This window comes from Gekko japonicus, unplaced genomic scaffold, assembly GCF_001447785.1.
Source record: "Gekko japonicus isolate JY-2015 unplaced genomic scaffold, Gekko_japonicus_V1.1 scaffold561, whole genome shotgun sequence".
Taxonomy (NCBI): Eukaryota; Metazoa; Chordata; class Lepidosauria; order Squamata; family Gekkonidae; genus Gekko; species Gekko japonicus.
Window position 1 is genome coordinate 182,026 of NW_015162496.1, and position 13,499 is coordinate 195,524.

Sequence of the window (13,499 nt, forward strand, 5' to 3'; positions counted from 1 at the left end):
AGAAGAAGAGATTGGATTTATACCCCACCCTTCACTATCCAGAGGAGTCTCAGAGCGGCTTACAAACTCCTTTCCCTTCCCCTCCCCACAACAGACGTCCTGTGAGGTAGGTGGGGGTGTGAGAGCTCTTGACAGAAACGGCTCTTTTTCAAGAACAGCTCTTGTCAGAACTACAGCTTGGATCCATCCTTCCTGAACTAAGACAGCAATGTGTGAGCCGGAGGCTAAAAAGCTGTGAGCTAGCTCACACTGACTCAGTTTACAGGGAACACTGGTGGTAAGGGGGAATCTACATGGCCGAAAAGCCAGTTTGGAGTAGTGGTTAAGTGCGCGGACTCTACTCTGGGAGAACCGGGTTTGATTCCCCACTCCTCCACTTGCACCTGCTGATGTGACCTTGGGTCAGTCACAAGCTCTGGCACAGCAGTCCTTGAAAAAGAGCAGTTTGTGTCAGAGTTCTCTCAGCCCCACCCACCTCACAGGGTGTCTGTTGTGGGGAGGGGAAGGGAAAGGAGTTTGTAAGCCGCTCTGAGACACCTTCAGGTAGTGAAGGGTGGGGTATAAATCCAATCTCTTCTTCTTCTTCTTAAAAAAACAAAATAGCTGTGGACATGTTTGTGTGTGTGTGTGTGAATCTTGAGAGCCGCCCCAAGGAAGAGGAGCGAGCGTCCTGTCCCCTGAGAGGAAGGAGGTGTCCTGGCCAGGAGAGCCTGGGGTGGAGCCGTCCATCCAGTTGAGACGCACTTGGGGAGCTGGCCCTTTCGGAGGCTCGGAGCAGTGGCCCGGGGGCAGCCCGGCCCGCAGCTCTGAGAGAGAGAACATTTGGTCCTCGAGAGGCTGCCCTGGCAGGCAGGGATGCTCTCTGTTGCCAAGGGCGGAGGGCTTGGCTGCCATTTCTCCTCGGCAGGGAGCTGCCTCCTGCCGCTCGCCGGTGCTGTGCTGCGCTCTCGCAGGCAGCAGAGGGCTACCATCCGGCCCAGAGAGAGGAAAAGGAAGCCTGCGAATGGGAAGGAAGCCCACAAGCCTGTGGTTTGGAGGTTATGGGAGGGCTCTTCCCACACACCCCACCCCACGCTCCCAGCCACTAGCCAGGGGGCCTGTTGATGCCCCAGCCGTGCGGAAAGGATACAAACACACGCTGTGCGCTGAGCTCAATCTCTCCCAGTCAATCCAGCAGCACATAAATGGTGTCTTAGAGGAAAGGTGGCGAATAGCAGGAGGAGGACCAGGTAGGGGCAGAGGAGACGTCAAGGGGATTCCTTGGTTCCAAGTTTCAGAGGGTAACTGTGTTGGTCTGCGGAAGGACAGCTGGGGTCGAGTCTGTTAATACTGGGGTTGCCAACCCCCAGGTGGTGGAATTCCAAAAACAATGTCCATGATAAAAATAACGAAGAGTCAATAAAGATAAGTTGCAGAAACTTTTACTGTAGAAATTTCTGTAGAAAATTCTCTTCTGTGATCGCTCACCGGCTAACGAATGCTGCGCCATATGAACAATTCGTTTCACAATATTCGCTTTCTCCGAGCGTGTAGCAATCCCAGTTCTTACCAATCGCTACTTATCAACCCTTGAAGGAAACATTCCATGTTGACTCTCTAATAACAGAATCCAAGTTCTTCACAATGTGAAATGGTGATGAGCAATGGATTCATTACAGATAAAATACAATACTTCTTTACTCAACAGGTGGCAACGGCCACAGGCACAGATGTCTTTAAAAAGCAACACCAGGGCAAGGCCTCAACCTCTATTTGCCCTGTTGTTGGGCCTTCCAGGGCAAGCGGTTGATGCTGTGTGAGACAGGTTGCTGAACTAGATGCACAAACTAGTCTGATCCAGGAGTCTCAGAGCGGCTTACAAACTCCTTCCCCTTCCCCTCCCCACAACAGACACCCTGTGAGGTAGGGCTGAGAGAGCTCTGACAGAAACTGCTCTTTTTTCAAGGACAGCTGTGCCAGAACTATGGCTTGCCCAAGGTCATCCAGCAGGTGCAAGTGAAGAAGTGAGCAGTGACTCCCGGAAGCTCTTCCCCTGCCACAAACTCAGTTAGCCTTTAAGGTGCTCCTGGACTCTTGCTCTTTCCTACTGCTACAGACAGACTCACACGGCGACCCGTCTTCATTTATTCCTACTCTTTGCTTCCTGTCATTTAACCAGCTTTTAATCCGTAATAGGCGGACCCCTCCTCTTATCCCAGGACTTGATGGTTGTTGATTTGCCCTGGAGTCCAACTAACTAACTAACTAACTAACTAACTAACTAACTAACTAACTAACAGACCTGGAGTCCTAGAACATCTCTCATCGCTTGAGTTTGACCCAGCTCTCCAGACACCCTTCCTGAGAACAGGAGCTCTGCTATGGGCACGCGCCCCACATTTTTGACAGCTAAAAGAGATGCAAAGAATTAATTCAGTTTGTCTGCCACCTCTCCCTCTGCTTTAAGAAACCCTTGTTTTCCAGAGCCCTGACTGCTTCCCTGGCTGGTTTCCTGCACCTGATACATTTAAAGAAATGCCAATTGTTTTAATTTTTTTTTTAGCAACTTCCTCTTTAGGGTTTTTTGTTTGTTTGTTTGCTTTAGTTCCCATTTACGTTTGTTTTGCCAGAACCTTTGATCCTTTCAGCTCACCTCATTTGGATAAACCTTCCACTTTTGAAATGAAGGATTTTTTTTGTTTGGTTTTTGCCTTTTATGGTTTCCTTGAATTTGGGTGGTTAACCACACGGGTATCCTTTTACGTGCAGTAGTAGCTTTCCTAACCTGAGGTACACATTCTGTCCGCCCACCATTAGTGTGGTTTTAAATAGTTTCTGAGCACCCTGGAGGGACTTGGTGCTCTCCATCCTTTAAAAAAAAATGTTTTTATTGAAAATTTAACATCAGATACAAAGGCAGACCAGTGACAATAAACTGTCATAAACATGTGAGGTCATAGTAAATAGTCAAGTATCAGTTAATTAACACAGTAAAACATCTGTACCACAATGCTGATCAAAACGGCCTTTGTTTTGAGCTATAACATTTTAAACAGGGTACCAGAAATTGTAATAATCAAGAGAGGCAGAGTAAGGGTCTTTATTTGAGGTTTGTATCAGTATCCTTTCCATGGTGAGATAATCCCATATGTTCCTGCACCAAGTTTTAAGAATTGGGGGCAAGGGGGATTTTGAGGAGGAGGTGATTGCAGACTTTTTGATATTAAGGACCACTTTGCCATGGTAGCTTGCTGGAATACCTTGGGCCAGGCACACTGTCTCAGTCTAGCCTACCTCACAGGGGTGTTGTGAGGATAAGATGCGGGAGAAAAGAATGATGTCAGTACTTGGTGTCCCCTCTGGGGTGGGGAAAGTCGATAAATGATTAGGCGTCCCCCTTCCCTCTGTCTGCTCAGCCCGGGAGGGCTGGCTCTGCACTGGGGGCCAGCCACCCTGACCCACGGACTTCCTTTTCAGCCTCAGAACAGCCTGCCAGACATCGTCATCTGGATGCTGCAAGGGGACCGGCGGGTGGCTTACAGCCGGGTTCCTGCTCGCGAGGTGCTTTACTCTCGGACTGGACCCAACTGCTGCGGGAAGAACTGCGGGACGCTCCAGACCATATTCTTGAAAGTAAGTTCCGTCATTGCCACGGCTTTTGGAAATTTTGTCTCGAATTCCAAGACTTGTAAAAATAAAATGAAAGAAGGGGGGAAAAGATCCCAAGCAGAGATGGTTCCAGATCTTTGGGTCCATGGGTCACCCTCCTCTCTTCTACCCGCCCCCAGGCCCCCCATGCCTGCCTTCCCACCCGCTGACCCACACGCTTAGAATCACAGAGTTGGAAGAGACCCTCCAGGGTCATCTAGTCCAACCCCCTGCGCAATGCAGGAAATTCACAAATACCCCCTTGTGCATCTCCCGACCCCCTCACAAGCCCTCCTACCACCTGTGCCCACAGATGCCTGTACCACTCAGGTGCCTCTGCCTGCCCTCCTCCCCCCCTTTCCATGGGGAGGAGAGAACGGACACTTCCGCTCTTCTCACCCCGCACCGCAGAGACAGGAGGGAGGGGAGGAGTCTCTCTCTGGTCTTTCACGCATTGTCCCCCCCCCAACATGCTGGGGGGAAGGAAGAAGGTTGCCTGCCCGCCCTCCTCCTCCGTGCAGAGCTGGGAGGGAATCCACCACCCGCCCTCCTTTTACTTGCCTCCCCCCCCATGGACCTCCTCCTCTTTTTGTGATCTGTGGGGCACCTCCCAGGGCTGCCGCTTACTGCATCAGATGACCCCAGAGCCAGGAGTGGTGACAGGGCCAGTTGGTCCCTTCCATTTTCGGTGCCCTAGATTATTGCCTACATGTGCCCCTAACTTCCTGTTGGCTTAATAAAAGGGTGTGTGTGTCTGATTCCCCCCCCCCCCATTGAGAGTCTGATAGGTGGCTGTCAGACTGCAGGTCTGCTAATGGCCAGCTGGTGGCAGCACAGAGTAAACCCTGTATGTGACAAGGAATTAGTGGATAAATGGGGAGAGGTCAAGCTCTCGCGGTGGCCCAGCAGGGCCAGCAAATCTCTTGTTCTCTCTGGTAAAAGGAAAGTCCCAAAGGATCACCCCAAAAGGTGGCAAGTGGGAAGTGTAAGGACAGTGTAGAGGTGAGAGATGGTCAATGGATTGAGGCTGTCCTCCTGTGCACCCTTACAGGAACTGTGCCAGTGCCTGAGAGCAGAGACATCCGGCGTGCTGGGCTGGTGTATTTAGTAGGCAGGGGCTGAAAGGATCCTGTTCAAGGATAAATAGTCCCTGAACATATTACAGCAGGGGTGTCAAACATGCGGCCCGGGGGCCAGATCAGGCCCCCGGAGGGCTTCTATCAGGCCCGCAGTAGAACTGGCTGTCTTCTGCTTCTTCTTCCAGTTCTGCTGCGTCATTGTAGGTTTGCAGCTTACAGATACACACCCGAACAGTACACTCAGGGAATTGTTGGAGATGCAATAAAAATATTGGAACATACTATCATATATGGTGGAGATGTGAAAAGACAGGCAAATTTTGGAAAACCATAAAGCAATTAATATTAGAAATAACTGAAATAGATCTGAAGTTAGAACCAGAAGTGTATTTACTAAATATGTTACCAGATGGGATCAAATACAATGATTTATATCTGATATAATATATCCTTACGACAGCCAGAATACTTATAGCAAAGTTATGGCAATCAGATAGAACACCAAATAGAGAAGAATTAACAATGAAAATTATGGAAATAAAAGAAATGGATGAAATAAATTGGATATTAGCAGGGAAAAAAGAAAATATGCATCAAAAAAGATGGCAAAAGGTAGATAGATGGATGGGAAAAAATGTGTAATGTTAACTCCATAATATGTGGAAGATTTTGGTTTGTTTTTTCTTTTTGTAATGAAAAATGATAAATAAACTATTAAAAAAAGATTGCAACAGCACAGACATTTTGATGCAATGATTCAGAGCAAGAGGTGTCAGTTATCAGACACTGTTAAAATAGACGAAACATTGCAAAAGTGCTGATGCTTTCAGCATGTTTTTATTTTAAGTAAAAAAAACCCCAACCCTTTGTGTTTGTGTCCTTTATAAAGTTTATACCTCTGCTCCCTGGCATTACATTTCATGACACACATGGCCCGGCCCGACAAGGTCTCATTTATGTCAGAGCCGGCCCTCGTAACAAATGAGTTCGACACCCCTGTATTAGGGTGATTATTTTATTATTTTAAACTAGCTTTTCTGGTTGTCCTCCGTGGGGTCTGGAAACAGTGGTTTGGTAAAATGTGGTTTAGTGTTCAGGACTGTAGGAATTTCTGTTGGTTATGAAGGTAGATTCAGGTGGGTGGCTGTGTTGCTCTGAAGGAGCAGAACAATGTTTGAGTCCAGTCGGGCACCTTTAAGACCGACACAGCTTAATTCTGGGTAGAAGCTTTCATCTGTGTGCGCTTGAATGCTCAGACCCAGAATAAAGCTTTGGCCTTAAAGGTGCCCCTGGACTCCAACTTCGTCCTGCTGCTTTTGAGTTACAGATAATGTCTTGGAAGCCCCCGGGACGCCTTCTAGTGAACACGGTGGGCTACGTCTGCCTGCTGGGATCCTGCCTCTACCCTCACCCCGCAACCTCACCAGCCAGCCCTGCTCTCCATTACATAAGAACATAAGAGACGCCAATGTTGGATCAGGCCAAAGGCCCATCCAGTCCAACACTCTTGTCACACAGTGGCCAAAAATACCAGTGCCATCAGGAGGTCCAGCAGTGGGGCCAGGACATTAGAAGCCCTCCCACTGTTGACCCCCCCCAAGCACCAAGATGACAGAGCATCACTTGCCCCAGAGCCCCTATCTGTACCTTGTGGCTAAGAGCCACTGATGGACTTCTCCTGCTCCATATGCTTATCTAATTCCCTTTTGAAGCCGTCCATGCTTGTAGCCACCACCACCTCCTGTGGCAGTGAATTCCATGTGTATTCCCATGCTGCTGGATGGGACACTGCCAGACGGGGCACAGGAAGGAAGCAAAGTGATGGCAGGAGGGTGGGGGTGGGGTCAATCCAGCACCCCCGTCTCCTGGTTTTCATCCGTGTTGTGAATTGCGGTATGGCAATGGCCACTGTGGCAGCGGCAGTGGCAGTGTGTGGCTCCCTCCTGCCTTCCCCATGCCCCCCCCAATGTTTTAAAATGCCCCCTGACTTTAATAATCCTGGCTACATCCCTGAGCCGAACGTATCTGAAAGAGGGCCGGGCCCAGAATTAACGATTCCTTTGATTTTGCCCTAGACTCCTCAGGAGGAGGTGATGGGCCCCAAGGTCCCGGTCCAGGTCCGTGTCCGGCTGTGGCTCGGGCTAGCTGTGGACGAGAAAGAATTCAACAAGTCAGCGGAGGGGAGGCTCTCTGTGTTTGCAGAAACGGTGAGCCAAGTTCCGTTCCGTGGATCGTGTAAAACAGCAGGGTGCTTTTATACAGGCAGTGGGATCGGGGTCTGTTCCATCGTTTGGTGTATGTATGCTCTTGGTCTTACTGCGTTGCCTTCTACTTTCGCAGTTCCGTTTTTTGCATTGTTTATGGTATGCCAGATCTTATACTGATTTTTTATTTCCTTGGCTAGGTAAGGGCCTTGCCAGCCTGACTTCCTGGGAGCTCAGAACATACCTGCAACCAACGCTCCCTCTAAGCTGTGGAGTCTTGTGAGCAACAAATTCTCCTTTGTGAGCTACTGGCACTAAAGTTGTGAGCGAGCGATCTGGCTGCTGTATCAATCAGTTTGCTCTGAAGCCAGCCTTCCTGAGCTAAGACAAGAATGTGTGAGCTGGAGACTAAAAAACTGTGAGCTAGCTCGCACTCACTCAGCTTAGAGGGAACACTGCTTGCAACTGTCCCAGGTCTCTGACCAGTGAGGTTGCCCTTTCCCCTACTCCTAGGAGCATCAGCTTCTCTTTGGGTAGTAATGGCTGCCACTTACAAATCTGGAAGAATATCTCCTGCTAGATGGATTTGTATGTCTAGCATTCTGCATTGCCAAGTAGAGGCTCTGCCTAGTTGCTGCATCTCCTACGTCTTTCGTACAAGCGCCTGTGAGGATGATCCTGAGTACTTCCACTCTTGTTTGCACACTTTAGGGATGGTGAGCTCAGTCGCTTTACCTCCCCTTTTCTGCTCTTTGGAAAGTGGACCAAATAGTATCTCATCTGTTTTTAGCTCGGCTTTTTTGTTTAATAAATTGCTATAAGTTTTTTAAATTTTCCCTATTATTAGTGACAGTTTAGTAAATACCTCTATCGGAGATATCCACAGAGGTACTTTGATGTAGTATTTATGTTTTATTAAATTCCAGACTTTCATAAGGGAGCTTCTTATATGGAAATTAGAGTGGATTTTATCTTTTCCGTACCACAAGTACGCATGCCATCCCATTACCAAATCTGATCCCTCTAAAGCTAGTGTTCTTATATCTTCTAACTCTACCCAATCTTTAATCCATATCATTGACGCTGCGAAATAGTACAATTGCCAATTAGGCAATGCGAAGCCTCTTTTCTTATTCTCGGTTTTTTAGACTGCCATATAAATTTGCCTACAGATTTTTCTAGCTCCTTAAAAAACATATAGTTTTTAAGTATTGGTAAATTTTGTGCCAAAAAAAGGAATCTTGGAAGAATGTTCATTTTTATTGTTGCTATTCTGCCCAATAAAGAGAGATGTATTTTCTCCCAATGGTTTAAGTCTCTTTTAATATCATATAAAAGTCGTACGTAATTACTTTCATATAACGTCGATGTGTTATTTGAGATCCATATTCCTAGATATTTCGCTTTCTGCACTACATCCATTTTTGACATCTCTTTTATTTTTTGTATTAGCTTTTGTGGGCAGTTTTTAACTATGATTTTAGTTTTTTGAAAATTGATTTTAAATCCCGCTAGTTTACCAAATTCCTGAATATCTTCTATTAAATATGATAAAGAGTGTTCCGGATCTTCTAATATAAAGATCAAGTCATCTGCAAAGGCCTGTAATTTGAACACTTCACCTTTCACTCTCAGACCTTTTATCAATTCATTATTTCTTATCTTTTCGGCTAACGATTCTATAGTAAATATGAACAATAATGGGGATAGCGGGCATCCCTGTCTTGTGCCTTTCTGTATTGGAATGTTTTGAGTGATTTCTCCATTGATTAAAATTTTGGCAGAAATCAGGCGTTGGGCATTCAAAACAGCATAAAAGAGCTTCTTCTTCATGTCCTGGGAGTTCATAATCTCCCTTTGGAAGTCTGTCCCCATCTAGGGGTCAGTCCTGATTTTTGTGCCCCCAAAAGAGGAAAATACAGTCTTGCCTTTTCTTTGGCTTTCCCAGTCTCTGTACTTTAGGTGTGACAGTCTAATAAATGGTAGATCTTTTGTCTCACTCCAGCCAAAGCCGTTTGCATCTGTAAGCACTGAAGTATTCTGTGTTTGGGGTTTGATCATTCACCCCCCCCCCACACACACACATTTTCTCTTTTGTCAGCCGTGAACATGCAGTTGGGCTCCAATATGTAGACAGAGTTCAGTTGCAATTATTGGAATATAAATGTGATCGGGGGGGGGGGGCGCGGCGGGCATCTCTCCACAGAACTGTTTTCTGATTTTTGCAATCCTAGTTCTATTGAACTGTTTATGGGATGTCTTATGCTGTCTGATTGTATTTTGTAATCTGCCCTGAGGCTTAGATAGGAAACGGGCTATAAATAATCAATCACGGAATAGGCTTCACTTTTTAAAGAACTGCAGTGATTATTATGGGGCTTCTGTGGGTGATGCAGCTACATGTTTGTGAGATCCCCTTTGGCTCTTTGAACACCTTTCTATCTTTTCTTTCTCAGTATGAAAACCAAACCAAGCTGGCGTTGGTCGGAAACTGGGGCACCACTGGCCTCACCTACCCCAAGTATTCCGACGTCACCGGCAAGATCAAGTTGCCAAAGGACAGCTTCAGGCCTTCCGCAGGCTGGGCTTGGGCCGGGGACTGGTTTGTCAGCCCCGAAAAGACGTGAGTGCCCGACCACATTATCTGGGGAGACGGCCCTCCTTCCTTTGCGCCCGGAGGTTCTGCAGGGCTCAATCAGGAACAGGGTTTGCAAGGCAAATTAATTTAAAATAACATTTTGGTGTAGCTGGTTAAGTGCGCGGACTCTAATCTGGGAGAACTGGGTTTGATTCCCCACTCCTTGACTTGCACCTGCTGGATGGCCTTGGGCAAGCCGTAGTTCTGATAAGAGCTGGTCTTGAAAAAGAGCAGTTTCTGTGAAGAGCTCTCTCAGCTCCGCCTACCTCACAAGGTGTTTGTTGCGGAGAGGGAGAGGGAAGGAGATTGTAAGCCGCTCTGAGACTCCTTCGGGTAGTGAAGGGCGGGGTATACATCCAATCTCCTCTCTTCTCTCTCAGTCCCACCTGCCTCACAGGGTGTCTCTTGTGGGGAGGGGAAGGGAAAGGAGTTGGTAAGCCGCTCTGAGACTCCCTTGGGTAGTGAAGGGTGGGGTATAAAGCCAATCTCTTCTTCTTCTTCTTCTTCTTCTTCTTCTTCTTCTTCTTCTTCTTCTTCTTCTTCTTCTTCTTCTTCTTCTTCTTCTTCTTCTTCTTCTTCTTCTTCTTCTATGAAGGTGGTACTAACTTCTCACCAGCTCTGGGCTGGGAAATACCTGGACATTTTGGGAGTGGATCCTGGGGACTTCTTACCTTGGGTGGACTAAAGGTGCTTCTGCTGACAAGCAAAGTATTGTCTGAACCAGCCTGGGTTTGGAATAGCAAGTGCTCTAACAAAGGGCGAGCTTTTTTGCACTAATGGGTAAAAAATTGAGTCCTCTCTGAATCCTTTTGCTTCCCCCCCCCCCACCTGTCCTGTCATCACAGGCTGCTGTATGATGTGGATGCCGGGCACATGAGCTTCGTGGAGGAAGCGTTTGAGAATCAAGTGCGCCTTCCCGGGGGTCAGTGGATTCACATGGCTGAGGCCTATACAGACGTGGTAAGGGCGTCCCTCTCTGGTTGTGTCCACAGAAATGGCTTCGTATAGATTAGCAAATGGAAACTGGCAGAGACTGATCAAGAGAGAGATCTTGTAGTAGATAACTCACTGAAAATGTCGAGACAGTGTGTGACTGCAATAAAGAAGGCCAATGCTATGCTGGGGATTATTAGGAAGGGTATTGAAAACAGATCAGCCAATATAATAATGCCCCTATATAAATCAATGGTGAGACCTCATTTGGAATACTGTGTGCAGTTCTGGGCACCACACCTTAAAAAAGATATTATAGCTTTGGAAAAAGTGCAGAAAAGGGCAACTCAAATGATAAAAGGGTTGGAACACTTTCCCTATGAGGAAAGGTTAAAGCGCTTAGGGCTCTTTAGCTTGGAGAAAAGACGACTGAGGGGTGACATGATCGAGGTTTATAAGATTATGCATGGGAAAGAGCAGGTAAAGAAAGAGGTACTTTTCTCCCTTTCTCACAATACAAGAACTCGTGGGCACTCCATGAAACTGCAGAGCGGTCGGGTTAGAACGGATAAAAGGAAGTACTTCTTCACCCAAAGAGTGATTAAACAGTGGGAGGGCTTCTAGTGTCCTGGCCCCACTGCTGGACCTTCTGATGGCACCTGGTATTTCTGGCCACTGTGTGACACAGATTGTTGGACTGGATGGGCCACTGGCCTGATCCAACATTGACATCTCTAATGTTCTTATGAAAGGGGAGGCCTGTGAGGCTCTATGGTGGGGGGGCAGATCCCATTTTCTGTCTTGCCACTGGCTCTAGCTTCTGTCCCCCCTCCCGGCCTTGGCCACTGCTGTCTGTCTCCTGAAAATGACAGTGCCCTATTTGGGGTGACTAGGGCACCCCGACAAACTTCCTGGTTCCGGTGGCTTGCTTTACGCAACGGGTAAGGTTTTCTTTGTGTGTGCGTGTGTGGGGGGGAGTGTCACCCCAATATTTTTTTAATTCAGTTTTTTTCCCCAAATCTGGGGGTTTCCTGGGTTTGCAGGCCCCTGAGAGTCGGGGCCCACCCCATTGGGTAGATTGGGCTACCAAGTAGATAACAAATGGGAAGACTCCCCAGCTGTAGTCAATGTAAATAAAAACTGGAAAAAAGGGGGGGGGACTCAACCCAGGATATGACTACAAACCAAAAAGGGCTAAGCTAAACCATATATATAAAAGTACAAATATTTATTGAGGTGTACACATGGTTAAGATGCTGAACTGCAGGCTGTGGAAGGTCGGTAGTTCAGCAGTTCGAGACCCGGGTGCCGCATGATGGAGTGAGACTCCCGTCTCTAGTTCCAGCTCCTGCCAGCCTAGCAGTTCGAAAGCAAGAAATTGCAAGTAGATAAACAGGTACCACTTCGGTGGGAAGGCAACAGCGTTCCGTGCGCCTTGGTGTGTAGTCATGCCGGCCACATGACCACGGAAACGTCTTTGGACAGCGCTGGCTCTTCGGCTTTGAAACGGAGATAAGCACCGCAGCCCTAGAGTCGGATTCGACTGGCTTTCGAGCAAGGGAACCTTTACCTTTACCTTACACACGTTAAAACTTTCCTGATTAAAAATTACTTTGTCTAAGATCAGACTATAAAAGCTTATCCTCTATACATACATATGATGGGTAAATAATCTACAACTGAAGACCAAACGCGTTTCGGCCCCTAAGGGCCTTCCTCAGTGGTCACTATTATCTGTATATTCTAGACACACATTCAAAGACCTGTTACAGAATTTTACACATATAATTTAACCAGATGTTGTTTCCTTGTATACTTATAACTGGACTCCTGGTATTAGTGATGGGCCATAGGTATAGCCATATCACCTCCACAACTTATTCTGGTAACAGCGATTTTGTAGGTCTGAATGTGTGTCACTCCATCAAGGTGAAAATTCAATGTAAATAAAACATTCAGACGCTAGTGTGCCTCCCTGAATGCTTTTTGCTGCTTGACTGGTGCCCTTTAAGAAGTTTGCTGACTGGTGACTCCACTCTCTTCTTGACACGCTACGATAATTAGGATACTTATAATAAAGAAACAAGACCCATTTACCAAGCAAAGAAGGAGCAGACATCAGTTTACGGGATGTAACGCATTTCGCTTGTGAAGAAGCTGATCTACGAAACGAAGTATCACTCCGCAGTCTTTGTTTTTATCCAGCGTTGTACTTGATTTACTCGGGTTCGAGACCCGAGTGTGCCGCATGACTGAGTGAGCTCCCGTCTCTAGTTCCAGCTCCTGCCAGGCTAGCAGTTCGAAAGCAAGACATTGCAAGTAGATCAATAGGTCCCACTTCGGGGGGAAGGTCACAGCGTTCCGTGCGCCTTGGTGTTTAGTCATGCCGGCCACATGACCACGGAAACGTCTTTGGACAGCGCTGGCTCTTCGGCTTTGAAACGGAGATAAGCACCGCAGCCCTAGAGTCGGATTCGACTGGCTTTCGAGCAAGGGAACCTTTACCTTTACCTTTTTACTTGATTTATACACTGATACCTTGGATATGTTTATATTTTGACGACCTTGTACTTCACTTACATATTGATACCTCGTATACGCTTACGTTTTGATACTCTGTATTTCTTGTGTACTTGTGTCTTGCACTGTCCTTCTTGACACTCACAAGTAATATATTTGCCTTTGCATTACTGATTTCTAGTGCTTGTATTTTGAAATAGGTTCACTTTATTTGCTAGCGTCCCTCTCCCAGCTTGCCTTCCCTTTACATAGATTGGGCTGCCTGCATAAGGGTCAGTCTTTGGCTATTGGACACAGTGATGGTCCACCCACCTCCCTCTCTCCCCCCCCCCCCCCCCCCCCCTGTCTCTCTGTCTCTGTCTGTCTGTCTCTCTCTCTCTCTCTGTCTCTCTGTCTCTCTGTCTCTCTGTCTCTCTGTCTTTCTCTCTCTGTCTCTCTCTCTCTCTGTCTCTCTCTCTCTCTGTCTCTCTCTCTCTCTGTCTCTCTCTGTCTCTCTCT

At 47.2% G+C, this 13,499-nt stretch overlaps 1 protein-coding gene across 1 annotated transcript in view; it reads left to right on the plus strand.

Moving 5' to 3' along the window:
- The window catches only part of DYSF (dysferlin), a 287,816-nt gene that overhangs the window by 120,378 nt on the left and 153,939 nt on the right, over window positions 1–13,499 (plus strand). Inside the window, exons 23-26 of the mRNA XM_015406074.1 lie at window positions 3,457–3,612; window positions 6,782–6,913; window positions 9,367–9,533; window positions 10,394–10,508. Of these exons, the coding sequence (XP_015261560.1) occupies window positions 3,457–3,612; window positions 6,782–6,913; window positions 9,367–9,533; window positions 10,394–10,508 (570 nt within the window). The remainder of the gene's footprint in view (window positions 1–3,456; window positions 3,613–6,781; window positions 6,914–9,366; window positions 9,534–10,393; window positions 10,509–13,499) is intronic.